At 45.4% G+C, this 26575-nt stretch overlaps 1 protein-coding gene across 7 annotated transcripts in view; it reads right to left on the reverse strand.

The window, feature by feature from the left end:
• Positions 1 to 26575, reverse strand: part of anks1b (ankyrin repeat and sterile alpha motif domain containing 1B) — a 339546-nt gene that overhangs the window by 181743 nt on the left and 131228 nt on the right. For all 7 annotated transcript variants that reach the window (XR_011190118.1, XM_015351924.2, XM_015351925.2 and 4 more), the window contains exons 5-8: positions 25259 to 25334; positions 20907 to 21008; positions 17805 to 17918; positions 11163 to 11338 (exon numbers count right to left, since the gene is read on the reverse strand). Coding sequence is in view for 6 of the 7 variants with exons in the window: in XM_015351924.2 (XP_015207410.1) it covers positions 11163 to 11338; positions 17805 to 17918; positions 20907 to 21008; positions 25259 to 25334 (468 nt within the window). In the remaining variant the exon portion in view is untranslated. The remainder of the gene's footprint in view (positions 1 to 11162; positions 11339 to 17804; positions 17919 to 20906; positions 21009 to 25258; positions 25335 to 26575) is intronic.

A 26575-nucleotide genomic window follows, 5' to 3' on the forward strand; every position in this document is an offset into this window, starting at 1 on the left:
TTTGTCTTCCCCTGAAAAAGCACGGAGAGACCACGTCTCCATCTTACATTTTCCACAGTGTTAATGTGCTCTTAGTTGTGACAGCTTTAATGACCCCTTCAAGTGCTTCAGAGGCATATAAAATTGAATTATTGACTCCATCAGTGGTAAAGCCTTGGAAATTATACCGAATTTCGGATATATGACCCTGGGTGAGCTGTCTGAGTCTGACAGAGGAATGAATTATTCAGAGACACTGTCTTGATAGACACATCCTCCTGACTCTCTGCTGAGAAGGAAACGGGCTTCAGGGTCACCGTTGATCTTGTGCCAAAAGATCTGAGGTGCCAACTATGCGAAAGTCCAGGTCACCAAGCTACTGTAAGTGGATGACCCCACTCTCCAGGCTCAAATCTATACCAAGTTTCCTTACCTAAGCTACCTTACAGAACCAGTGCCTTCCTCCTGCATTCTCCTAGTGCCAGAGCAGTAGTCAAGCACTGTCCACCTCAGACACCTCACATGCACCAGCCTGGCGCCACAGTGCTTGAATCCACCCCTTTACAGCTCTGGATCAAGAGGATCTACACCAAGCGCCAGATCAGAACCCAGAGTTCGCAAAACGTCCTTTTCAAGGTTTGTGTAACCACAGGCACGTAGAAAAAAGAGGACCAGGAATTGATGCATCCCTTTAAGTATCAAGCCATAAACTGAACACAATGTTTTGGAACTTTCTACCGTTTGTAATAAAACTGATGATGAAGTGTATTTCATTGAACGATCTGTATCCGCCCTGGAGCCTTGTCCAATCCACAGCACAGCAGGGTTCAGTGAGAAAGAGCGCTGGAGGGGCTTTCAAACTTTGGATTTGCAAATTTAGCAATTCTCAGTTCTAATTGCTAGTTCCAGTGATTTAGCGAGGGGAGAATGAAGACTTGTGCACACACTCCTGCAACATAACCACCTGTCTGAGCTCTTCATCTTTGTCCTCAGTCCCACCGCGTTTCACCCAGTTAAGTGCGGAAACATTAAGTTTTGTTAGGTAAGTAGATCTTATTTATTGAGCAGGGAGCTGCAACAGAGTGTGAGCTGCAAGCAGAAGTTAATGCCAGGTTGGAAAGCAAAAAGAAAGGAGCAGAAAGATAACACCTGGGCTGCGGTGCCTCTTCAGGTGTGTGTCACAGATTATTTATTCTTTTCTCTTTTTAGTTTTCAAAAAATGTTAAATGGTTCACTACTCAGTGTAATTACAATTTATCATGATTGCACTTAAGACTAATAATTAAAAACTCCTTTGAATTAAACAATTTGCCTACTTGTATCTAGTAAGGGAAAGTGCCCCAGAGACACATTAGAACAGACTTTATTCACTGGAGGGTGCCTGTGAATGTTTTGGCTGTTGATCATTAAAATGATGGCATCTAATTTTTAAATTATCAGTTCCAATTACATAAACACATGGAACACACCTACAGCTAATTTAAGTTCTCGCCACACTCAGCTGTGGAGAGTGTCGAGTCTGTGTGTAGGCGTCAGGCAGGAAGGTATCACACTGATTCTGTACGCAGTTGCTAAGACTCCATTTATTACTGCATGTTTGGTCATCGTGCAAAGTTTGTTTCATATAGCGAGTGCACTAGAATTTACTCTGTTTATATAAATCAGTCTTCCGAACTTTTACTGTTGTTTTTGACCCCATTAACTGGTGCTGTTTACCCTCTGCAACTGAATTAATTCAGCCAAGCCCTTGAGGTAACATTTACTGCACAGCACTGGCAGCAAAAATCATATCTTTGAAATGCAGTAAACGGAAGAAGAATCAGTAAAAAAAAAATACAACTGACATAAAAGAATATCCATCTTCACAGTAAAATCACAGAAGAATAATTCCATGCATTTATATTGCTCCTTTCATTCCAAAGGATCGCAAAGCATTTCATAAATAAGAAGAGATCTGCTTCATCCTCTCACTGAAGGGCATCTCCACCTGAGAGCCCCTCTGGTCTAGAAGACTGTCACTGCGGGGGTGACACGCAGTACCGAACCTGCTCCAGCAGCCCCACTGCACAGCACACAAGGTGCAGAAGAGAGAAACTGCTCTGTCAATTCAATTAAGGGGCTGGACATTACAAGCCCAGAGTGGAATTCAGCCAGAACACCATGGTTCACGCCGCAACGTTTTCGAATGGGAATCTTTATGGACCAAGAAAAGGGAACCCCAGCTGAATGGCACCCCCTACAGCAAAGTGTCCCTGCGGACAGCACCGAGTCCTTGGTTTGGAAATTCTGGCCCTGGGAGAAGAGCGCCACCTACTGGTCCATCAGCGCCACTGACAGCAGGAGTCTGCCCACCCCAGCACTGACCAGGCTGAGTGCAGGCTACACGGAGGTGATGTTACTGGATCACTGTTCTGTTGGCATGGTGCAGTAAAGGCCCTCCTGCTTCTCCTCTAGATCAGACCATGCCAGTCAAGGCTGTTTCCCTGAGATTCCCCAATGGCTTCGAGCAGAGCTGGCCAGGGCGTCTGCGCATGACGGCGCGCCCGGCTCTGGCTTTGGCACACTGCTAGAGCTGGCAGCGGCTGAGCCAACCGCGCCGGCTCTGGTTCAGCCTCCATTAGGGTCACCGGCGCGAACGGCACACATCCTGGAGGAAAGGGAGCACGCTGCCGCCATCACTCCTGCACTGGGACAGGGATCCTCTCCCCTGAGTGCTGTCATCACAGCGCTGACTGGGCAGCGCCCCTCGTGGGGATCTGCCCGGACACAGACCCTCACACGCATCCGCGTACACGCAGGACGACACATGCAGTCTGTGATGAGTCGATCGGCGGAAAACCTTTGCTCGACGATGGCATGTTTGTTAGAAAATTCAGGAGTGTTTTCAGCAAGGTCTGCTTCTACTGGATATAGGAGAGTCTGTGATTTCCAGGGAAAACAGAAAGTGCAGTATTATCTTTATTTTTATCCGGTTGCACAATAAGGACCAGCTGACTGAGCAAAGGGCTACTTCTCCAGCCCGGCTCTGACAGGTTGTCCTTTAGAGACCAGGCTGCCGGGACACTGTGCAGAAGGATGATGGCCACACACATGAGGGCAGGAAACTACATCCATCTGGAATCCTAAATTCACTTTACCCTGGGTTCCAAAAAAACAGTAGGAGTCAGGATGACCTTTGTCATATTCTAATGTTTAGTAGTTCCTTCTAACAGCCTGCTAGTTAAAATGTGACTCTTGCAGCAGACACTTGCAATCAAGCATCAAATACGGGGTAGAATTTCTGCCTTCCTCATTAATTGATTTAGAAAGGTGCTGCTGCTGCTACTCCGTGGGCCTGTCGCTGTCATGAGTTCAGCTCTGTAAGTTTCTCTAACCAATATTTAAAGAAAGGCAATAATGATGCTTCTCCTTGCCTCTGCGAATATCTCACGCCTGACTAACACACATTGAAAGGGAGGAGGTCGTCAGGCTGTTCCTCTCGTGAAGTCTCTGGAGCCCATGGCTCCGTGCCCAGCCGCTGTGTGGCAGTGGAGCTGGGGAGGGTCAGATTGGCGCCCTGATACAGAGGGGACTAAAACACCAGGCTGAGCACTGCTCACCTTGAGCAGGATGAAGCACTGAAGACAGGAGAGAACTCTGGAGTGAAACGCTGCCCTTTCTAAATCATAGCAGGCTCCCTTTCTTAACAAAAGGAAAGAACTTCAATGAATAATACTGTATGTACTGTACGTTGTGATGACGGTTGAGCTGGCTGCTGCTTGATTTGATTTTGGACTGAATCTGTGTGAAGTACCTTGCTCAAAAGCACAACAGCAGTGGATTTGAACCCACAACCTTCCATTTACCAAAATGTCCAAAACTCCTAACCTCTGCTCCACACTGTTTTATCCTTTCAGTTGAATACTAATGGCCACTGGCACTTTCAGTCAGTATTTCAATACTTGTTTTAATTTTTTTTTAAAAACAAAAGATGCATTAAAAAGTTACTGCGCTGCCCCATGGGTACACAATGCAAGCTGACTGTCTCTTATGTTTAATTCATTTAATAAAGAATACTGTACATATAATGCATTCTCCCTAAAAATATGAGTTATGTAAATTCACTTGGATTAATATGATATATTTCATACTGTCATCTCTGCATTGCTGAAGCGGCCACCAGCAAGTACAAGCCTTTGTCCATATTTTGGTTGTTGTTAAAAAATATTTTCATTCCTTCAGTGCTTTTGTTTTGAGGGAAAAAAATTCAACTACTTTCCCACGCATTAAATTAGCTGGCTGAATCGCAGCAAGCAGCAATCAATACATCCAAGTGTATGACTGCAAACCTTCTGTACAAATAATCGTTCAAATTATATATGTGCATGTATTTGTTCATGCTGATTACCAAAATTGTGACAGCTGGACAATCTCAAAGAAATTGGAAAACATTCTGCATACTGTACATGAATTATACTGTAGGAGCCCCTATTTTCTAAAACGGAAACAAAAAACAACAGGACAAACTTTTCACTGGATTTTTACTTCAGTTATTTCAATGTGGTTTTGTTCAGGGTGCAGCATGGCCATTAGAAACAAACAGATCACCTCTGCAACAGCACTTAAGGCCAAGGGTTTTCCAAAAACAAATGTTATTCAAATCCGTCCCAAGCATTACATAGATACAAACGTATAAAAAACTAACTTGCTGTTGTTCACTCCTAAGCACAAAGTACTTATGTGTATTTCTGTACAATCTGAAGTCTTTTTCAGAAGCAAAAGGTGCATGGTTCTGTGTATTCTTATTAATTTATATGACTAAGGAGTTTAACCCTGGTTCCGGAGAGCCTTAATTCAGCAGCTGTAATGGGTCACCCTTATTAATCAATCTGATACTGACACTATCCTTCATTATGTGCTGCTTTGAAATGGAGATCTCAACACCCTAATTCCAGTCACATCTTAAATAATAATAATTAATAATAGTTGTTTACACTTACTGTATATAGTGCTTTTCTGGACACTCCACTCAAAGCGCTTTACAGGTCATGGGGATCCCCTCCACCACCACCAGTGTGCAGCCCCACCTGGATGATGCACCAGTACACTCCCCACACACCAGCTCTCAGTGGGGAGGAGAGCAGAGTGATGAAGACAGTTCATGGATAAATGTGGTCCAAGTTTATACAAATTATATTGGCTGAAGGGAACAGGGAATATCCTACAATGACAGGCTGAAGGAACAGAACTTTTTTAGAATTTGAATGTTTCGAATGGCGTGAAGTACCTCATTCAAGGGTTTAAAATCAGTGTCCTACCTAGACTTGAACCCACAACTTCCTTGTAATAAATCCAGACACCTAGCAACTGCCTCACACTGCCGCCCTCTAGGCTGACTTGAGTACTTCTCTCACAAGCTGCTGCTACCGTTTATAATCCAGTGAACAGAGAAGAGCAGGCACATCTGATGAGCAGCAAGGGGTGACTACAAAACCCAAAGCAAGAGAGACTCATTTCAAGTCTGCATTGCACATCATTCCCTCCCCAACACTGTGCTTCAGCATTTTCACCACTCCAGGCTTCCGAACTCTTCCCTGCAAGTCTCCTTAAACTCCGAAGGATCTTTGGCCATAAAAGGGGACAAGAAGGTTTTGTATTTGAGACAGAAATACTAGCCTGTCACTACTGTAAGTGTACAAAGCATTAAAATTAAAAATACGAAACGGAGGCCCACGACACTCTTGATAGCAGGAAGAGCATTTTGTACTGCAAACATGATTTCGCATCAGCTACAATTCATCACGAAAAAAGACGAGTTTTAAAAACATTCTAGTAAAACTTTTTGCAGCAATTCCACTGGTGCAGCTCCCCACTCAAACTTCTTCTGGGAAAATACATTTTTAATAAGAAAACAAAAATTAGAATTCTATAGTGGTACAACTTGGTGACTCTCTCCCCTGCTCTTCACTGTATTGATTGACAGTGTCTGAGGAATCCTTCTCCAACATATCCATCATTCCTTATAATACCAGAAGGCTCAACAGCCTCAGTAGGGTACCAAGCAGTTTAAAGTTTATTGATTACTGTGTCCCTTAGGGGGGAAACAGGAGAAATGGAAGGCTATATTTCAAAAGAACAATGTCACATTCTCAAGTCAACACAGAGCATTTTTTTCTGATGCGCACAGCAACACTTACAGATTCCCTTTGTTTTGATCTGTGTTTTGCAGGAGGGCATTGCAGCCCAATGTAACTGCAGGACAGCTTTGCTCTCCATCACCTGAAGGCCAAGACTTTCCAGCAGGCCATAAAAGGCTATTAGTACCATCCCTGGGCCTGCGCCCAAGAGTGAATGCCTGTTACAATATTGATTATTGTTTTACAGGCTGTGTTATTTTTGAATTAATAAGAAACGTATGTACTGTAATGACATACAGTAACTGCTCCTGATTCTTTCTGTGGCCTTCAGAGAGATGTAGGACTGGCTGGAGGCCTCGGTAGGGGAGAGCAGTCAGGACCCTACGAATGGGCATCTGTACGTGTCCATCTGAGCCAGGGGTAAGTACCAATGTTCACTTCCTCATGCAGTCAGATGCTTCTCAAATCCAGCTCTGTGCCTCCCAGTACACCAGGCCCTCCAAAGCTTCTCTGCGATAAATACTGTACATTCACTATTCACTGTCATTAATGAATAAATCTTCACCCTCTGCTAGAACTGTGGGTCCTGTCCAACACACATGCTGTCAAACAAGGTCCTGTCCTAAGATCTTGAGATGAGAAAGATAAAAGCTACAAACAAGAGGAGGCCTTTTGGCCCATGCAGTCCCTATGGCAGTTAGTAGTTACAGATATTGATCCACAAATCTCATCCATGCCATTTCTTGCATGACACCGGGCGTCAGGTTCAACAACAGGGCTGGGTATGCTTGTTCCACACCCCCCCATCCTCTGGTGGGTGGTTGCACTACCACATACAGTACATTCAATCTCACTCTGTTCCTTTCTACTCCTGACTCACTCTGAAGAAATACGCAGGGTCAACTGCGTCAGTGCCTCTGAGACTTTGGGGTGAGCTCAATGCTTTACAGTTTGGGACCAGACCTGGGACTTAAGGCTGTTCCTGTCTTGTGGCATCCCGACTGACAGCCAGAAGGATCCTAAGAGGTGCACACAACCAAACACCAAGAGCATCTGGGCTGCTTCATCTGAGCTCTTCGTGTGCTAAATAACCGGATAATTGTTCAATTATTTGAAGAATTCAAGAGAGTAATAAGGGAAGACGAAGCTCACAGTAAAAGGCAGAACTGCAAGGCACTGCGTGAAAAGAATCAATACAATCAAAGCACCTCGGAGCACAAAGCTCATTTCCTCAACAATGCGAGCTGGCAATGTGATTATCCTTCCTGCTGCACAGCCTCTCACTTTCGTCACTGCTGCAGGTTTTAAATACGCGTGTTCCGATGTTCGAACTGCACTGAGAAGAAAGCACAATTTAGCCGGGGGTGATCAGTGTGAGTACAGAGAGAACCAGGCTTCCATTAGCCTGGAGGAATAAAAGATAACAATTAAAACGCTTTTTGTAAATGGCCATAGTGCAGCTTAACAGGTGCGGCACTAATATTCACAGTCACAGAATCACTGCAGCAAAACCTTAAACAAATTCAGGAGCACAGTTTAACTGCCATTCCCCAGAACACATGATTGTTTCCTTCTGACATCAAATTGGCAAATTTGAACCCTTGTTTTCAGTTGATGGACATCCCTGGACAGCCCTGAACACCACAGTACACACCCTGATACTGTCCATCACTGTGTACTGTGGTGTCCAGGGCTGTGAGAGGGACAGTGTCAAGGTGTGTACTATGGTGTTCAGGACTGTGAGTGATGGACAGTGTCAGGGTGTGTACTATGGTGTTCAGGACTGTGAGTGTTGGACAGTGTCAGGGTGTTTACTGTGGTGTTCAGGGCTGTGAGTGATGGACAGTGTAAGGGTGTGTACTGTGGTGTTCAGGGCTGTGAGTGATTGCCGGTTCACAACCACACAGCCAGCAGAGGAATCCTCCTGAGCAAGGCCCTTCACCCCAACTGCTCCAGGGGTGCTGTATAAATGGCTGACCCTGCGCTCTGACCCCCAGCTTCTCTCTGTCTGTGTGTCTCATGGAGAGCAAGCTGAGGTCTGCGAAAAGACAAATTCCTAATGCAAGAAATTGTATATGGCTAATAAAATAATTATCTTATCTTATCTTCTATGCCACTACGAAAGTGTTGGCAACAGAAAACATAAACAAATTCTGTACCTTAATATTAATCGTGTTTTCACATGTCATGTAGAGCACAAAGCTTTAGGCCTACAAGACTTATTTTTTTCTGTGGAAAATTATGTCAATGTACATTTTTGGTCAAGCAGGAAAGAAGCTACTGTGCCATGAAATGAAATGTTAATGGAAAGAGAGAAGACACCCTGGTCTAGCCTGTTTGCACAGACTGCCCTCTGCTGGTTAAAATAGAAATAACTAAAACTAGACGTTCAAGCAGGGAGAGCTTTTAGTTTTGACTGTGAGAGGATGTACAGTATAGAAGATACACAACTACATCTTCTGCTGGCAGGGCAGCCACATCAGCACAGCAGCTTCAGGCATTAATGATCCAGACTTCATCACAATGGTCAGATATTCCTCTGCATGAGAACGTACCAGCCGATAAAACAGAAACATTCTCATTTTGACTTTCTTAATGTTACATGATACACGTTTTCCCTTTCACTAGTATAAACAGAATACAGAGTATAAGCAGAGTATTGGGAATATTGAGCAAATGGATTCCACAACATTAATTGCTTGATTTAATCTCTATGATGAATATCGCATCTAATATGTTAAGGTCCGTTAACAAGCAATTTACTCATCTGTAATTATTAAACAAAATGCTACAGCTTTACATTACCTTTTAACTGCAGCCAGTCAAGATTAAAAAGTAGCTAAGGAGGGTGGCACGGTGGAGCTGTGATTAGCATTCTATTAACCCCCATTTGTAACAACAACAATTATAATAGTAATAGTTCCTTATACTTATACAGTTTAGCACTTTTCTGCACACTCCACTCAAAGTGCTTTACAGGCAATGGGGATCCCCTCCACCACCACCAGTGTGCAGCATCCACCTGGATGATGTGACAGCAGCCAGAGTGTACCAGTACACTCCCCACACACCAGCTCTCAGTGGGGAGGAGAGCAGAGTGCACCAGTACACTCCCCACACACCAGCTCTCAGTGGGGAGGAGAGCAGAGTGCACCAGTACGCTCCCCACACACCAGCTCTCAGTGGGGAGGAGAGCAGAGTGCACCAGTACACTCCCCGCACACCAGCTCTCAGTGGGGAGGAGAGCAGAGGGATGAAGCCAGTTCAGAGATGGGGGTTATTATTGGTAAAGGCCAGGGGGAAATCTGGCCAGGACAGGACAGACCAGGCCAGGATGATCTCCTGGTGTTTGTGTGGGTTTCCTTCAGGCTCTCCGGTGTCCTCCCATAGCCTAAAGACATGCTGCTTCTGGGAAACATGGCCCTGGTGAGAGCTGGCATGTTTCTACAAGACCGCATTCAGAACACGTCTCTCACGTTCTGTGCTCTTCTAGTTTGCTCAGACTCTGCCAGTCTGCCCTGCGATGGACTGGTGTCCTGCCCAGGGTGTATCCTGCCCTGCGCCCCTTGCTTGCTGGGATAGACTCCAGCTCCCCCGCGACCCTTAATTGGATGAAGCCGTTTGAAAATGGATGAATGGAAGCATCTAAGAAGGCATTTCAGATTCATGATTAGCTCTTTTGAATGAACGAAGGTTTTTATTCGATTCAGGACCAGTCTGAGCAATAGAACTTAGGGGTACAACAGGGGACTCCCACGGTGGATTTAAACCCACAATCCAGTCTTCTGAGAGTGCACTGTCCTATTACTCCACAATGCGTTTTACATGCAACACAGCACCTTTCAGCGAAGAAAATATCCACTTGAACATCACAAGCTGCGGTTAAAACACATCTCTGGAACTCAATTCTGAGACAGCACATCAAGGAGAATATTCTCCTTGTACCATGAAGTACAATAATGCAATTTTATGGCTTCTGTTGGGTGCAGTACTGAGTCATGAAGCTTCAATTTCTGAATAAAGATCACAAGGACCGTATGGATGAGCTCTGGCTGTACTGAATGTGCTGTACATTCCGGCTGTATCCATGAGATCAATAAAGGATGGAAATAAAAGGAGGCCATTCAGATTCATATCCATCAGGAAGCAGCTAGGCCTGCATCTAGGGTCTTCATACACAGCACAGAGAGAGGATGTTGCTCGGCAACATCTCTTACACCCACTACTCACTGTTCATTAAAGAGCTCCCTTCCACGCTGCCCTCCCATCATCGCTATGCATGAGACAAGCAACTTAAAAGCATTACACTTGGTAAGAGCTTATACTGCAATTCCTTTACTTCATTCACCAGTGAAGTTAATTTTGGAATTCATGTTAAACCAAATACAGAAAGAAGAGGCTGTCAGTGTTCATCTTCTTAGGAAACAGCATCTTTCTCCACAAATCAATGGTGTCAACTTCATCAGCACAGCCCAGATTATACAGTTTATGTACAGTAGTTGACGGCAACTTCCCAGCACTTCAGAGCCAAGCATACTCGTGTGTATGACATGACATTAGCATTGCTTTTAACAGCTAAAACTTTATGCCTATGTGTGTGTGATTGAAGAGTTTAATGACAAAAATCAAGTGTTTCAAAATAAATACACCACAGGCCATCTTCTTGAAAAAAGATTTATATCTTTGCTTGCTCTGTGAGCTGTTTACGATGGGGAACGCCAGTGGTGACCTATGCCTCATAGTGTGTTTAAAAAGCCAATCTTGAGGAGCTTTTCCCCTTATGTTGCTTCGTAGTGTGGACTAAATTGCCAGTGTCCCTCTGCGAAGATGACTGACCTGTGTCCTATTTCCTGGACATCAGCATGCAGATTTTCGAAGCTCCACAAGCAGGTCGGTAATAATCCACTCTAGTAAATCTCCTGGGACAGCTGGGGTAGCGGTTTATTTAAATACAGCCCTGTGAAGATGTTGTCTCCAGTTCACCCCGTGAGCGCTCAAGGTCAGAACCTGCAGCCCACAGCTCATCAGGGAGATAAACTCAGGAGGCCGCGGAGTGGGGTACTGTACCTTGCTCGTCCTGGTCAGGCTGCCGTTCCTGTCCTCCTCCGAAGGCCTGGTGCTGCAGGAGCTCTCCACTGAGTGCGACGCCACGGTCTGGCACAGATCCTCGAAAGAATACTCTTTGTCTTTGCACATTTTGATTTCGTTTAATAATTTTGACAGTTCCCCCGTCACCGTTTCATCTGCAAGAGAACAAAAAAAAAAACACTTCTGTGAGTGCGTCTCTTTGGATGGATTAAGAAGGCTGTGTTTCTGTCCGGCCAGTGCAACATGATTAAGAAGTCTTTGTCGCCAGTGCTTATTTTTAAATCTCCTTACAGCTGCAACATTAAAGAAACCTGATACCAACCATCACCTTCCCCCACCAGGGCGACTTCTAATTTATTTAAACTGGCCAGAAAAGGAAAAAATATTAAAAAGAAAGCCTAAATCGGAAAACCTCGTTTAGATACGAGACCCCGTCCTACCTATCCACTGCAAAGGGTTTGGACGTTGAAGCTGGGTACTGACTTGCTCCTTGTAAAACTTGAACAGGGGGTCTGATTTCACAGCGCAGTTCCTTACTCTCTTCTGCTACAGTGACCCAGGCAGCTGGCACACTAACACACTCCAAAACCCAGCTCAGCTTCGGCAGATTGATCCCCATCAGCAGCAGCAAAATGTTCTTTTTAATCGTGCGTCCGCTGCTTTCAAGCTGATTATCTCAGCTCTTTATTCTGGCCTCGCATGTACGTTTTATTCATGCAATTAAGTTCACTCACTAGCAATTACACTGATGAAATGTAGATCAGAGGATGCGTTAGACCTCTCGTTATTTCTCAGATGATTGATAATAAAGTAATACGGGCGCTTACAGAGTTTGTGATTATGCTGCAGAGACTGAAAATAGCCATTGGGACTGTTGCGAAGGGTCAGGGAGGCCTCTCGCAGGCCAGAGGAGGAAACAGCTGGCTCTGTTTCACCAGGAGGCAGCATTCTCAACACAGCCCTCGTGTGCTTGCTCTGTACAGGGATTCAGTGATGCGTGTCTGTGTGTGCGTGTGCCCTGCGATGGACTGGTGTCCTGCCCAGGATGTACCCAGCCTTGCGCCCGTTGCTTAATGGAATAGACTCTGGCTCCCCCATGACTTTGAACTGGATGGATGGATTATACTGTAAGTAACTATGGCCAGCTGTACAGATATGCTGTTACAATGCACTTTCTCCCTTGTAGCTCAGTCACCTCACACCCACCCTCTGTATTTACTGGGACAAATTACAGAGCAAACAGGTTTCTCTGGAAAGGGACACAGGCCAGAATATAATGTCAAATTCTCCCATCTGCTAAGTTGGCACAAGGTTTAGCTGCAGTGATTCAACTTTCTGTTGAATTGCTATGGCCCTTCCTCCTGATTATAAAATCGTTTGACAATTCTGACACTGAGGTGTGAGAGACAATGTAATAGACCAACAAGTTCTATCATGTCACTCAAACTGAACTGTAAGGGCTGAACTTCTTTACCAGAAGGAATGGGAGCAAATATTGTTTTCCTTCATTGAAGAACATATTTCAGAACTGTAATCAGAAGGAAATATTATATTACTAGCTTTGTACTGTCTCCTACATGCATTGTGTAAGACAGGAAATGTATTATTAACTTTAAACAAGACTAAGTACTATGGATAAAAAGGGTTGGGCGGACGTTTTTGTTTGTTTTGATGTGTGTGTAGTGCTCATTTATTCAATTGTTAATACAGTGTCGGAGTGTAAACCTCAGCTTCAATCACTTCACAGGAGCAATTACATTTCCAGAGAAGCCAAGCTCATCTGAAGAAACACCCAGGAGACCCCACTATGACCTCGTCCGATTACATCCAGCTCGGAAGATCAAAGCCAGGGGCAGAAACAAAGAGCATCTGGTGCTTTGTGCACAGACAATGACCTCATGAAAGATGAGGTAACCAGTCCCCATCCTGGACACTGAGCTGACAGAGGAAATGACTGGCATACCGCATCATAACTGCTTACAGAAAATAACAGAGCTCATCGTTCTTTCAATCATCTACTCTGGTACTGAAAATCAAAGGACTGTGTTCAAAATGCTAATTTAAAATATTTATATTTATAGAATATGACTAACGTCCCATTCGGGGTTGGGGAAGTCACATGCTCTCATGTCCTCCATTCCATGGACATCAGGATGTAGATCAAACAGGGAAAACTCCTATTTACAGTACATCTACAGAATACAGGAGAGGACCCATTTCACCCCTAACTGAAGTGCAGCCCTACCTGGGAGACACACAGTGGCCATTCTGCACCAGCAGCCCCACCTGGGAGACACACAGGGGCCATTCTTTACCAGCAGCCCCACCTGGGAGACACACAGGGGCCATTCTGCACCAGCAGACCCACCTGGGAGACACACAGCGGCCATTCTGCACCAGCAGCCCCACCTGGGAGACACACAGGGGCCATTCTGCACCAGCAGCCCCACCTGGGAGACACACAGGGGCCATTCTGCACCAGCAGCCCCTCCTGGGAGACACACAGGGGCCATTCTGCACCAGCAGCCCCACCTGGGAGACACACAGGGGCCATTCTGCACCAGCAGCCCCACCTGGGAGACACACAGGGGCCATTCTGCACCAGCAGCCCCACCTGGGAGACACACAGGGGCCATTCTGCACCAGCAGCCCCTCCTGGGAGACACACAGTGTTCATTCTGCACCAGCAGCCCCACCTGGGAGACACACAGGGGCCATTCTGCACCAGCAGCCCCACCTGGGAGACACACAGTGGCCATTCTGCACCAGCAGCCCCTCCTGGGAGACACACAGGGGCCATTCTGCACCAGCAGCCCCACCTGGGAGACACACAGGGGCCATTCTGCACCAGCAGCCCCACCTGGGAGACACACAGGGGCCATTCTGCACCAGCAGCCCCACCTGGGAGACACACAGGGGCCATTCTGCACCAGCAGCCCCACCTGGGAGACACACAGTGACCATTCTTTACCAGCAGCCCCACCTGGGAGACACACAGCGGCCATTCTGCCCCAGCAGCCCCACCTGGGAGACACTCAGTGGCCATTCTGCCCCAGCAGCCCCACCAGAAGACACTCAGTGGCCATTCTGCCCCAGCAGCCCCACCAGAAGACACACAATGCCCTGCTACCTCAATACCTCTGGAGGGACTAGGAGACTGCTGCACAAGGATATTCAGAAGTGCAAAAGATGTTTGTTTTGTTTTGACGTAATCCAGTGATCCTGCTGGGTCTGGGACACCCTTGAGCTCCATAGTCAACAGCTATATCACCCTGCAACTCAACGCTGGTAACTCACTGAGCTCAGCAGGTACTGTATGAGCCTGGATGGGTGGAGTACCTGGATGGGAAACCTCCTGGAAAAGCTAAGAAATGGTGTTAGTGGGGACAGTAGGGGGCACTCACCCTGTTGTAGGGGGCACTAACGCCCCAGTATAGTGACGGGGACACCATACTATAAAAAGGTGTTGTCCTTCGGATGAGACATAAGACCGAGGTCCTGACTCTCTGTGGTCATAAAATTCCCAGGGTGTTTCTTAAAAATAATAGGGATGTTACTCTGGTGTCCTGGCCAAATTTCTCCCTGGACTCTACCTACAGTATCATGGCCTCCTAATAATCCCCATCTGTGAACTGGCTTCATCACTCTGTTCTCCTCCCCACTGAGAGCTGGTGAGTGGGGAGTGTACTGGTGCATCATCCAGGTGGGGCTGCACACTGGTGGTGGTGGAGGGGATCCCCATTACCTGTGAAGAGCTTTGAGTGGAGTGTCCAGAAAAGCGCTATATACAGTAAGAGTAAGGAATTACTATCATTATTAATATTATTGTTCCTCTGCCCTCAGGAGGCAGAGTATTTAAATAACTAAACAGATAAGAACATTCATATTTTCCATCTTTCTTGAATTAGTTTTCACTTCTCTTAAATTTAAATAATTAAGAGTCACTGTGCATTGATGTTATAACATTTAGTAAAGATAACTGCTTTTAATAACACTGCAACAGCACTCTGAAATGTTATATAATTCCTGCCACTAGAGGCACTGCAGACTTCAGCAAAACAGTCCACGTGTTGCTGGCTCTTCACAACAACCGTAAACAGACTTATCATTTATGGAAACTTCACAAGAAGCTCAAAGCAATGTTTTTTTTTTAGAATAAAGAACTTCAAGCTACCCTGAGTATAGTAAGAGAAAAATGAGTCAGCTTCTTCATGCACGTTTGTGCAGTACAAACACAGAAATTCATATACTGTACATTTCAGACAAACACAGACAGGAAGTTATAGAAATAAATATACTAGATAGAAATAAAAATCCTATAACTTCTGTTCCTGCATGAAAATTACCCTTTCTGTTGCATCCTATGTGGCTTCCATGCCCCTTTATACAAAGGATTCACAACAAAGAATTTAAAAAAGAAAACATTTGTTAAAAAAACAAAAATTAATTTTCTTTTTCAGATGAACCCTCATGCCCTGTTTTAATGTATGGTAATCAGATGAGCACCAGAAGAAGCTTGTAGTATGTATTTAAAAAATCATTGACTTTATCCCTGAATAAGACTCAAGTTAAAACTCATACTTCAGTCTTTCCTGCCTCAATGTCACTGAGTGACAGACACGTTGCCCACATACTGTACTGCAGGTGCAGAATGATCATTAAGGCTGACACTCATACTTGTATTTTAATGCAAAAACACAATATGATACTGGGAATCAACAGAAATGTACTGTATCACTCAAATTAGATTCATGTTTTTAGAAAAAGAAGATAAGGATTGAATATTGACTCGATGTTTTGGGTTTTTCTTTTATCGCCTGATCATTGCTGGGTGACCGCAGCACACCTGAGTGACTGTGACCGCTGTGTGGGCGGGGAAGCACTTCAGCAGTGAGAGTGGGCCCAGGTGAGGAGGGGAGCTAACTCGTTGACCAGGTCTGACCTGGTAAAAATCGGGAAAGGAAAACCAGAAAGGAACCAACATGCGTGAGTATCAAGAGAACAACGCCTCTTTGCCAGCGGTATGTTGGCGGCTGGACCAGTAACACAGTGCTGCTCTCTGTCTGGACTGTCCAGTTGATAACAGCCCCTCCGTTCTGTAGTTATTAATGGCAGCCTGACTGCATGGTGCCACACTGACCGAGACCTGGGGCCTCACTAGCTGCTCTCTGTAGGCTCATCCCGACCTGAGAATATTCTAGCAGGACAGCACTCGTCCTCGTGCTCCTCCTTTTTAACACTGGCTCTCCTGTGAGCTGCGATCACGGCAGGTATGTCCTGGACGAGCTGGGAAGGTGTGTGGCTCCCAGGGCTCGGAGACCAGCCGGCAGGCTCTTCCAAGACCAGTGGCACACAATCCCATAAGACAGCACGTGCACCTGGTGCGAAGCCTGCTACTTTCACAACCGACCCCTGCTGTCCAACCCCGTTGATGCCGCATGTTAATCAGCATCGTGAATTTGCCCGTGTCAGGTCTGCTCCAGAAAATATCAGCGCCCCTGCCACAGAGACGACTGTCAGTGTGCTGGTAATATCTTTGTGAACCCGTTGCAGTTCCATGTGCTATGCGGTACAACTCAACACGGCAGAGGCTGCCCGTGGTAGCGTGTGACTGGACGTGGGGAGGGCCCGGCTGTATGAAGTTCTACAGTGAAGTGACCCTCCGGGAACGTCCCCTGCTCTGTTTGACACAGCCGCCCTGAGCTGCTGGCGCTGGCTGGGCTTCGCAGGAGCTGCCTCAAAAACACAGGCCTCCCATCCTGGCAGGGGACGGCCCAGACGTGCCACAATCACATGCTTCTGTTCTCATTATCGCTCTAAAAAAATGTCCACACGGCGCCACGTTTCTGCTGCTGGTCTAAACTAATACAAAACGACCCCTACAGCCAGTCTGTTCAGCAGCTGGTTCAACCAGCGTTTCTCCCTGAACTGACATGCTGATTAAAGCCAACCGCTCCCACTCCTACAAATGCTTGAACGACGGTTTATTAAGCTCATCTGCGTAAAGTTAGCTGCACCTGGGCGTTAAGTTCTAACGCTGCCCTAGGCTAGGACTGTTAGCCCTTCATTTGCTCGTCTATGGACAGCATGTTGCTCCATTGTACTTTTTTGGACACTCAATCTGTATATACCTATGCACTTTTTGCACAAATTTTATTGTTTTTACAGTGACTAAGATCATATTTTGCACACACCTATGTATTTATTTTTATTTATTTATTTTATATTTATTTTGTATTACTGTACGTATTCAAATTTCAAATTTCGGCTATTCTGATGTCTGTTTTTCGGCTTGTCTTGGGCTGGACCGCTGTAACACATCAATTTCCCTTCGGGATCAATTAATCTTATCTATCTATCAATGAAGGAGTGTGGAAACTCCTTCCACTGAGGCCTCACCACAGTCTTCTCAGACGACCCTCACACTGCCCAGGGCTGTCTGAGCACTCAGGTTCTGAAGGTTCTGAGGAGAGCATTCAGGTTCTGAAGGTTCTGAGGTGAGTATTCAGGTTCTGAAGGTTCTGAGGTGAGTATTCAGGTTCTGAAGAATCTTTGCTCCTGGTCACATTCCGGGCTGAGAGAGCCCCTCTCTCGGAGGCTGCCAGCAGGAGAGGGACTTACTTTTGGTTTTATGGGATGGTGAGGCGGCTGGTGAGGACATGGAGGACCGAGGTGTGGGGACTGGTCTCACCGGCTCCTCCACGCTCACTTGTTCCTGCTTCTCCGACATGTTCTCTGGAAAAGGAAGAGACATCACCAGTCACAGAAAGCGATGTACTGTATTTGCTGAATAGAGAGTAGCCCGGGAGCTGACCACACACACACTCCCACAGGGATCTATAACGAGAGGTCGGGGGTGGGAGCGTGGGAGCTGCAGGATAACTCAGGGCAAGGAACCAGGCAAAGAGACACACAAATTAAAAGCATAATCACAGAAAGAATCTGGGGCCTAGTTAAGGATGCAGAAATGCAAGCGACACATTAGAAAGAGGTACTTAAGAACATCACCCAAATCAGCAGATTGTTTCTATTTTTACATTTTTACAATTCTTCGGGACAGTGGTTTTCTTGTTTGTTATTATTACTCGACACAGGAACCAGAAGCAGAACTGAAGATCTGTACAGAGTCTTATCACACTAGCTTGGGGCTCCTGAGCATCTCAGCTGGTGACAGTGTGTGCAGGCATAGCTGCCAAGCTGCAGACTCCCATTCGGGTTTGATCATAAGGGCACCAGAGGAGAAAAAGGTTGCAAACCAAAGCATGGCCAGCCTGTCTAGCACATGTGGTATTTAGAAGCAAACTGATGATCACATTCAGCTGTGACTTGACTGGGATGGCTGGGCAGCTTGTTCCACACTCCCACTGCCCTTTGTATAAAGAGGTACCCCCCGTAATCGATTTGTTTCCACTCTGGTCTCACTGGGTTGACCGGCTAATGTCTCTGAGGGTTTCAACTCATCCGCAGCTCGGACGCAGGAGGCGCCGCCCGAGTTTCCTCAGCTCGCCCGACCACAGCCAGCGTCGGCGAGCCGGTGGCGCGTGTGGGACTGCGGGGCGCAGGAAAGACGAATGCCCTCACGCACTCCGTAGAAGAGACGCGCAGCTGCCGGTGCCGGTTACTGACCGGCACTTCTAAACCGAGATATGAAGGGAGTGAAACGATCAGAGACCCCTTTTAAAAAAAAAAAAAACAGGAATAAAAAATCAAAACCAAAGAGTTTAAATGAACAAAAAAAACAGTAAATTGAACAACGGGCGTCACAATTGACTCGGAAATGAAGAAACCAAGAAAGCAGTTTCTCCCCCCCCCCTTGTTTCCGTGAAGCCCCCGGAGTTTTGAAATCGCTGAGCAATCGCAGTCATACTGAGAGAGACCGCACTCTGGGGGGAGGAGTGGCACAGCTGTGCAGCCGTGGTTTTCAGTCTTAGGAATCTTTTCAAAGGTTCAAACTTTGTTGAGTTATTTTTATAAGGTATAAGGTATTTAGAACCTGTGGGAAGTGCACACATCAGCGTTTTCAGTCACAGTTCACAAATAAGTCAAAAAAGTTCCACTGGAAAAAAAAAAATGCCTTCTCTGTACAGAGCTCAGGAGCACAGACCTGCGCTCAGCAGAAAACAAGATAATCTCCAGAGCTGAAGCAGCTCTGAACTGCAAAATGCATTGCCCGTTGTGCTTCCAGCTTCAGATAGCCTCCTTTCTAAAAGAGCTATATACTGTACATACTGTAACACCAACCAGGCACACAGTATCAAAAAATACTTTCAAAAGTATAAACAAAACTGAGCAATGTCATTGGTTTAAAAAAATGTAGCTACAGGTGTTTGCTTAATCCTTTATAAAACCAGCTCTCTTAGCTGAGAACAGACTCTCATTCACAATGACATTCAGAGACCTGTTCATACAATCCGAGTGAAGGACAAGGGTTCAACAGCAGCAGTATCGCCCCTGTGGATCTGAACGCGTGACTCCCTGTTCTCTGCTCCACACTGATGGACACAACATACTGCTGCACCTCTGGGGTGTCAGTGTACGAACATTCGGTGAAGAATGTGTCAGCTTTCAGGAAAAACCAAAGTCACAGAAGACAAATGCTTCGTCAGTCCTCATCTGCTTCTCCGTGTGAATATAGCCACTACTGGGCAGAGCTGGCCCACAGGCTCACAGTCATTTCCTGACCTCGCAGAACTCTTACTCACTGTGCATAAAGGAATTTGGTGGTTTGATCTCGAACCCTGCTGAGCATTAAAGATGGAATTGCATTTATCTCTTCTATGACATGTCTAAATGATGGATGACTAAGTAAACAGGATAAGAGCCATGAGAATGGCTACTTCCTACAGGATTATTTTCAATCTTGGCACGCTCGTCTGATGGTCCTAAATGTTCTTGAAACAAAAATGTAAAGGCCAAATTCCATCCACTCAAATCTGATTTTTCTGCCATGCTGTGCTTGGAATATTGTCAGGACAAGAGCTGTCTTATTTCTTTTTTATGCACAGTCCTTTTTACTAACTAAGAAAATGCAATTTTCAATTCTTTTCCAGGAGTTTTTAAAATATTTTTACAGAATGAAATCATGTTTGATTTGATGCATTCCTAACAGGTGTTATACACACAAGGAGTGAGTACATGAAAAACTTAAAAATAAGTTATATGATGCAATCAGAAGATAATTATAACTGGTTACAGGAGGACAAGGCCAATGTATCTTACATAGATCAAAGAATATTCCACAATCAAATTAATAGCAAAACCAAAAAAGATTAGACTTCTTTACAAAATATCTTCTGCTTATTTAAAATGAGCAAAAATAACCACTTTGTCATTTTAGCATGTGTTCTCTGACAGAAACAATTATTAGTGTTCTAATCGGAGAGGGGCCACAACAAAATCTATCCCTGCACCTTGGCACTCAACACTCAGAGCAGATGGTGTTCACATCCTTAAAAACACAAATCATTCAACTTTTATTATCCTGCATGACACCACTTATTGGAGTGCAAAATATTTTTCCTACCCTGGTAGGTAGGTAGAATTTTGTATCAATTGATGGGGTGCTTAATTTAATTAATTAATAGCTATTACAAGCTCGAGCCCTGAATTCAGACACTATTCTCTTCTCCAATTACTCCCCACAGAAGGACATCAATCATAAAGCCCTACTGAAGTCACAGCAGCTGGTCCCATGGGTGAATGGAGCTCCCCTGTCCCCAGTACCTTGAATGAGAGCCGTGATTTGCTGGGATTTCTGTGATGGGTGCTCCTTCAGAATATCCAGGGCCATTCTCTCTTGGCTGTCCTTAATATTGGCATCAATACCTAGAAAGGAATCCAACAGATATTTAAGTTCTGCAAAGACAGACATATATATATATATATTTTTTCAAATTGCACAGATAGATCTCCCCGTTCTTTGAAATACATCCAACTGCTTGATTCCCAGAGGCACCAGTGTTATTCAGAAGGAGATATTTGTGTGCACTGTCTGCATGTGAAGTCAGGAGCTTCTTCTCCTTAAACCGATCTGAAGAATGCACAGGAACAAGCATGAACTGCTTGAACCTTTACATCCATCACAGTCTAAAGACTGCCTTGAAAAGTATGAAGACTGGATGGTTAATTAAAATGTTAATATTTTTATATAATGAAGACATTATAGTGGTCTGCAGTGTAACTTCAATTTTAAGCCACTCAAGTATTGTCACAGGGTGGCACGGTGGCGTAGTGCTCTGTACTTCCGCCTCACTGTGCTGAGGCCCTGGCTTCAATTCCAGACCTGGGATGCTGTCTGTGTGGAGTTTGTATGTTCTCTCTGAGGTTTCCTCCAGGTGCTCTGGTTTCCTATCTATTAGGATAGGTTAATCGGGATCGGGGAAAACTGGTCCTGTTGTGAGTGTGTGTGTGAGTGCTCTGCAATGGACTGGCATCCTGTCCAGGGTGTATCCTGCCTTGCACCCATTGCTTGCCAGGGTAGGCTCCAGCTGCTCTGTGTTCCTGTACTGATTACAGCGGTTAAGAAAATAGATGGATGAAAAGCAGTGCAGCCACCGCAGAAAATAAAAATGACAAATAGTGACGATTGAGATCATGTGCAAAAGAGACACCAAGTCACACACAGGTCACGATGGAGCCCCAGTACCTGCAAACACACATCAGCTCCTCAGGGATTTTTATTTACCTGTGCTACAAACTGCATTTGAAACAATATCATTTATGAATTACTGTATTTTGCAGAGTGGACTTTAGCCAGGACACCGGGGTCAGCATCCAGGCTCTCAAGCACAGCCAGGGGATATTTAATCACTAAGGAGCTGGGATCTCGGATTAACACCCTGCCCAAAGGATACAACCTCCTACAGGACAATATTCCTGATTACCAAAATAATAATTCCTTGCACTTATACGGTTGTATTTAGATTCTTCCAATTATCAGTTTTCTTTTCTGGACACTCCGCTCAAAGCGCTGTACAGGTCATGGGGATCCCCTTCAGCACCACCAGTGTGCAGCCCCACCTGGGTGATGCACCAGTCTGCTCCCCACACACCAGCTCTCAGTGAGGAGGAGAACAGAGTGATGAAGCCAGTTCAGAGATGGGGATTATTAGGAGGCCATGATTGGTAAAGGCCAGGGAGAAATTTGGCCAGGACACTGGGGTAACACCCCTACTCTTTTCGAGAAACGCTCTGGGATTTTTAATGATCACAGGGTCAGGACCTCGGTTTTACGTCTCATCGGAAGGATGGCGTCTTTTTACAGTGTAATGTCCCCATCACTATAGTGGGGCATTAGGACCCACACAGACTGCAGGGTGAGTGCCCCCTACTGGCCACACTAACACCTCTTCCAGCAGCAATCTTAGCTTTCCCAGGAGCCTCCCATCCAGGTACTGACCAGGCTCACACCTGCTGAGCTTCAGTATCCGAGGCAACACCGAACACAACCCCTGAAATAAAAACAAACGGGTCCACTGGAGAGAAAGAGCTGTTCGAGGCTGCTGCAGCTCACATTCCCCGAGGACTGAAGCCAGGTCACTCTCTCTCACCCGAACGGAGAAAAGAGAGGGCTTTGGCTAAACCACTGCCCCTCTGTCCGCAAGCACAGACGCCCCTGGGGGTGTGAGCACTTTATCTCACCCCAGAAAGAAACAGTACTGCTTCAGGTCACAGAAGAGGGTCAGTAGAGTTAGGATGCTTTGCTGAACACCCAGTAGGTTTACTGACTGACTGTCTTTGTAGTCTAATTCCCAGTCACCTGCAGAGTACAAAAATTGTAAGGTGTACAGTATTACTAATGGCTCTCGTGCCCCTGTAAAGCTGTCGTAGCATTTCACATCAAGGCCCCAGAATCCTACTGGAGAAACCTGAAGGCAGCATCATAAATGGCTCTTTGAAATCTCTCTAAGAAGAAATGAATCTGCAGCCAGAAAGCTTTCCTTCATGGTGGTCTTTCAGCGTATCTTTATAATTGTGGAAAAGTGCACCTCAGCATGTTACGGAATTCTCCTTTTGCAAACAGTGCAGTATTTTTACTGTCTCCTGTCAGAGCCTCTTTCTCTGCATTCCCAGGAATGTGTGAAAAATGACTCAACTTTCAACATGAAAGCATATTTTATATCCGATGGAAATACAACTTCAATTATTCTTTTACTACGGCGAACACAGCGGGTGAAGCCACGTACTGAAGCGGATCGGACAAACACTGTTGAAACAGAGTCCATTACCGGGCAGCAGAAGGGGGCAGAAATCAGGCTCCTCTTGCAAATCCGAGCAGACAGATCTCTGCAGGAGCTACGAGCCTGCTAGCAGACCCGCCAGGGTTATGGGAACAGAGATGAGCACTGCTTCTCTAAGCCCCGGCCCTGGGCCAGACCAAGACAGCGCGGCCCTGACACAGCGGGGACCAGGCGTCTTAGTGAACTGCGACCCTGCAGGGATCACGTACTGTACAAACACGCACAGGAGGGAGGGGGGATCTTCGTGGAGCGAGTACTGTGAATTGGCCCAGGGACAAGGAACAACACTGAGGAACAATCCTCAAACGGGGGAAAAAAAAGACTCAGGCCTGAAGTTGAGAGTAGATGAAAACGAGCTACGTATGTCTTTGGAAGGTGGGAGGAAACTGGAGCAGCTGGAGAAAACCCACGAAGCCAAGGAAAGCATGCAGACTCCTCACAGACAGGCACTCCAGGGCGGAATTGAACCAGGACCCAAGGGCTGTGAGCTCCAATAACCATATATCAGGAGATCCTGAATACATGCAACAGATACATAAAATAATATGCTATACAGTATAGTACATCTAAAATATACATATATACTGATTTAAATGATCATAAAATACATTATTGTATTTAATCCTTGTAATCTTGTACACAGCACAAACCATCCTTTCCTTTTCAAATATTTTGCACGCTGCAGTTCAACCTACTCTAAATGCTTTATATAAATATATTACAAGGACCACCTGTCAGGGTTACAACGAATCGAAGAGCACGCACTTGTGGTGCCTACAGTAGTTGGGACTAAATTTAATTTAATATAATTGACTGTTAGTGTCTCAGAACACAGAAAACATGAAAATAACAACATGTCAATGTTGTCTAAATATGATGGGTGTATACAAAGTCAGCAGACAGGACAGCTATTGCTCACCAGAAGGGCACAACCTACTTTGACTAAAAACATAAAAAGTTAAAAATATGAAATAAAAAAGCATAAAATACAGGGTTTCCAAGGAACACCTGTCAACGTTATGATTAATGGGAATAAATATCAATTCGTCTTATTTTTTTCGACTACTTGTTCTTAAAACAGGTCATAAGCTTTTCGATAAGTCTCACTTTAAGACAAAGACGATATACTGTATGCGCTCGCCACCCTGGTCAAAATTAGCTACTCTAAGCTAACGTACCCTCTCAAGTGCGAAACAGCAGCGGTCTGTGATGCTAACTTTTATTTCATACACGCAAAACAGAATCAAAGTCTGTTCGGCTCTGCTTTTAGCGTTGTGTAACGGTGACAGCACGGTTAATATTCATCCCTACTATACTAATCCTATATACTGTACTGTTTATCATGGAAATTGCATACTGGATTTGTTCTGCTCTAGAGAGACAGATTTTCATTCATTTATCGGGATGTCTATACGTGTCTCCCCTCTTCTCGGGGTGGTGTGGGGGGAAGACCCTCGCCGTAAACGTTGTCGAATTAAAAAGCCCCCAAATCGATTTCCATTGCTATAGAACTGGAAAACTACAAAGCAGCCCCCAGGCGTGTGCGTGAGGGATACCCTGATAGTATCTGTGGAGGGCACCGCGGCGTGAGCCCACAGCAGTTAAAGCATGCAGCTGCACCGTGCAGCATTTCGAAATGACGAGCCTGCAAGGAAGCCGAGTCTCCTCGGAGCTCGAAGCTGGGTGAAGGGGAGGAACTGGTGGAAGAGGACTTTGCCGCACAAAAGGCAGGGGGTGGCGGTAGGATAGCCAAGCCCCCCTTCTCAGTCTCCCCTCTCCGCGCTGAGGGAGTGTGGCCGTGCCCGACGTGACGCGGGCGGCGTGTCCGGAGCTCACCTGTCTCCAAAAGGAGCCGAACCACGTCCACCTTTCCGAACAGGGCCGCCTCGTGCAGAGCGCTGCCCTTCTCCGTCTGCAACCACAAACAGGACAGAAGGACACGGTCAGAGAAACACAGAATATTAAGGTTTTTATTTTGTATCTCCCTCCCCAGCCAGGACTAGCAGAGCTGAGTCTGGTGCCTGCGCAGCTGGGAAAACAGAGATGTTACTCAAAGTTTAAAAAAAAAAACTTTTTGTGGTGTTTCACCTTCCTTCAGACATGACTCCGTTTCGAGGTCATGAGCCGCCGCGTTTGCAGAACCTGGGCTGCAGTGTCATGTAGCAGAATGTGTGAATGTGTGAATGCGTGACTTCTTAAAAACCATTTTAACCACACCGGTTGGAAATGCCTAACCCCCGTGAGAGACGTTTTTCCTTTCCAGCAGCCTACACATCTCCAGACCAAACATGTTGCTCTGCTTTGCTCACCGGTTTAAGCAGTGTCTCCCAGTCACAGCTTTGTCTTTTTTACGGGTTTTCTGTTTTACTCTGACTTAATCTCAACCTGTGATCTTCACAGATGCCACCATGACAGCTACAGCTACATTCACATAAGGAGTTTTTTTAAGAGGATACACAGGAGTGCATTAAAATAGCCAGCCAGCATATTTTCTATTCATATCACTAACCCACAGCTCGACATGGTACATAGATGAGCTACATGATTATACACCACAAGCCCCTTTCAAAGTGAAAAAAACACGGCTTCATATCTTTCTTCATATAAAAATCTAAAAGCAAACTATCTGAGTTTTCCTTTGCAAAGGGACACAGAACATACAGTATCTTTCTGAACTAATTGATTAATGCCATTTCTAAGTAAGAAATGCAGTCTGTGGATGGCACTATGCTTGAATTTCAATCCACATTGAAGAATTTAGGCGTGATATCTCATCCTGGCTTGACTTTTGACACTCATGTGCAGAAGATTGTAAAAACATCATTTTTCCATCTCAGAAAGATTGCCAGACTGAGTCAGCTACCCTAAATCCAGACTCAAAACCTTTCAGTCTAAAAAGACGTTTGCTTAATTAGTCTTTGTCTGCTCCATTTTCTAACTTCTGCTGCGCTTCTGATTGTCTTACTTATATGTACTTATTTTGTTGATTACACCTACTGTAAAGCACTTCGAGATGGAACTTTTAAAAGGTGCTACCGTATATAAAATAAAGTGAAAATATTGGAAATTTCCTCTTTGATAGCCGAGTCATTATAGCTGTGTTTTGAGCTCTGAATGCATGTGCCTCAGCCAGGTAAAACAGAAGTGTAAATA

The sequence above is a fragment of the Lepisosteus oculatus genome, chromosome 7 (genome assembly GCF_040954835.1).
Source record: "Lepisosteus oculatus isolate fLepOcu1 chromosome 7, fLepOcu1.hap2, whole genome shotgun sequence".
Classification (NCBI taxonomy): domain Eukaryota; kingdom Metazoa; phylum Chordata; class Actinopteri; order Semionotiformes; family Lepisosteidae; genus Lepisosteus; species Lepisosteus oculatus.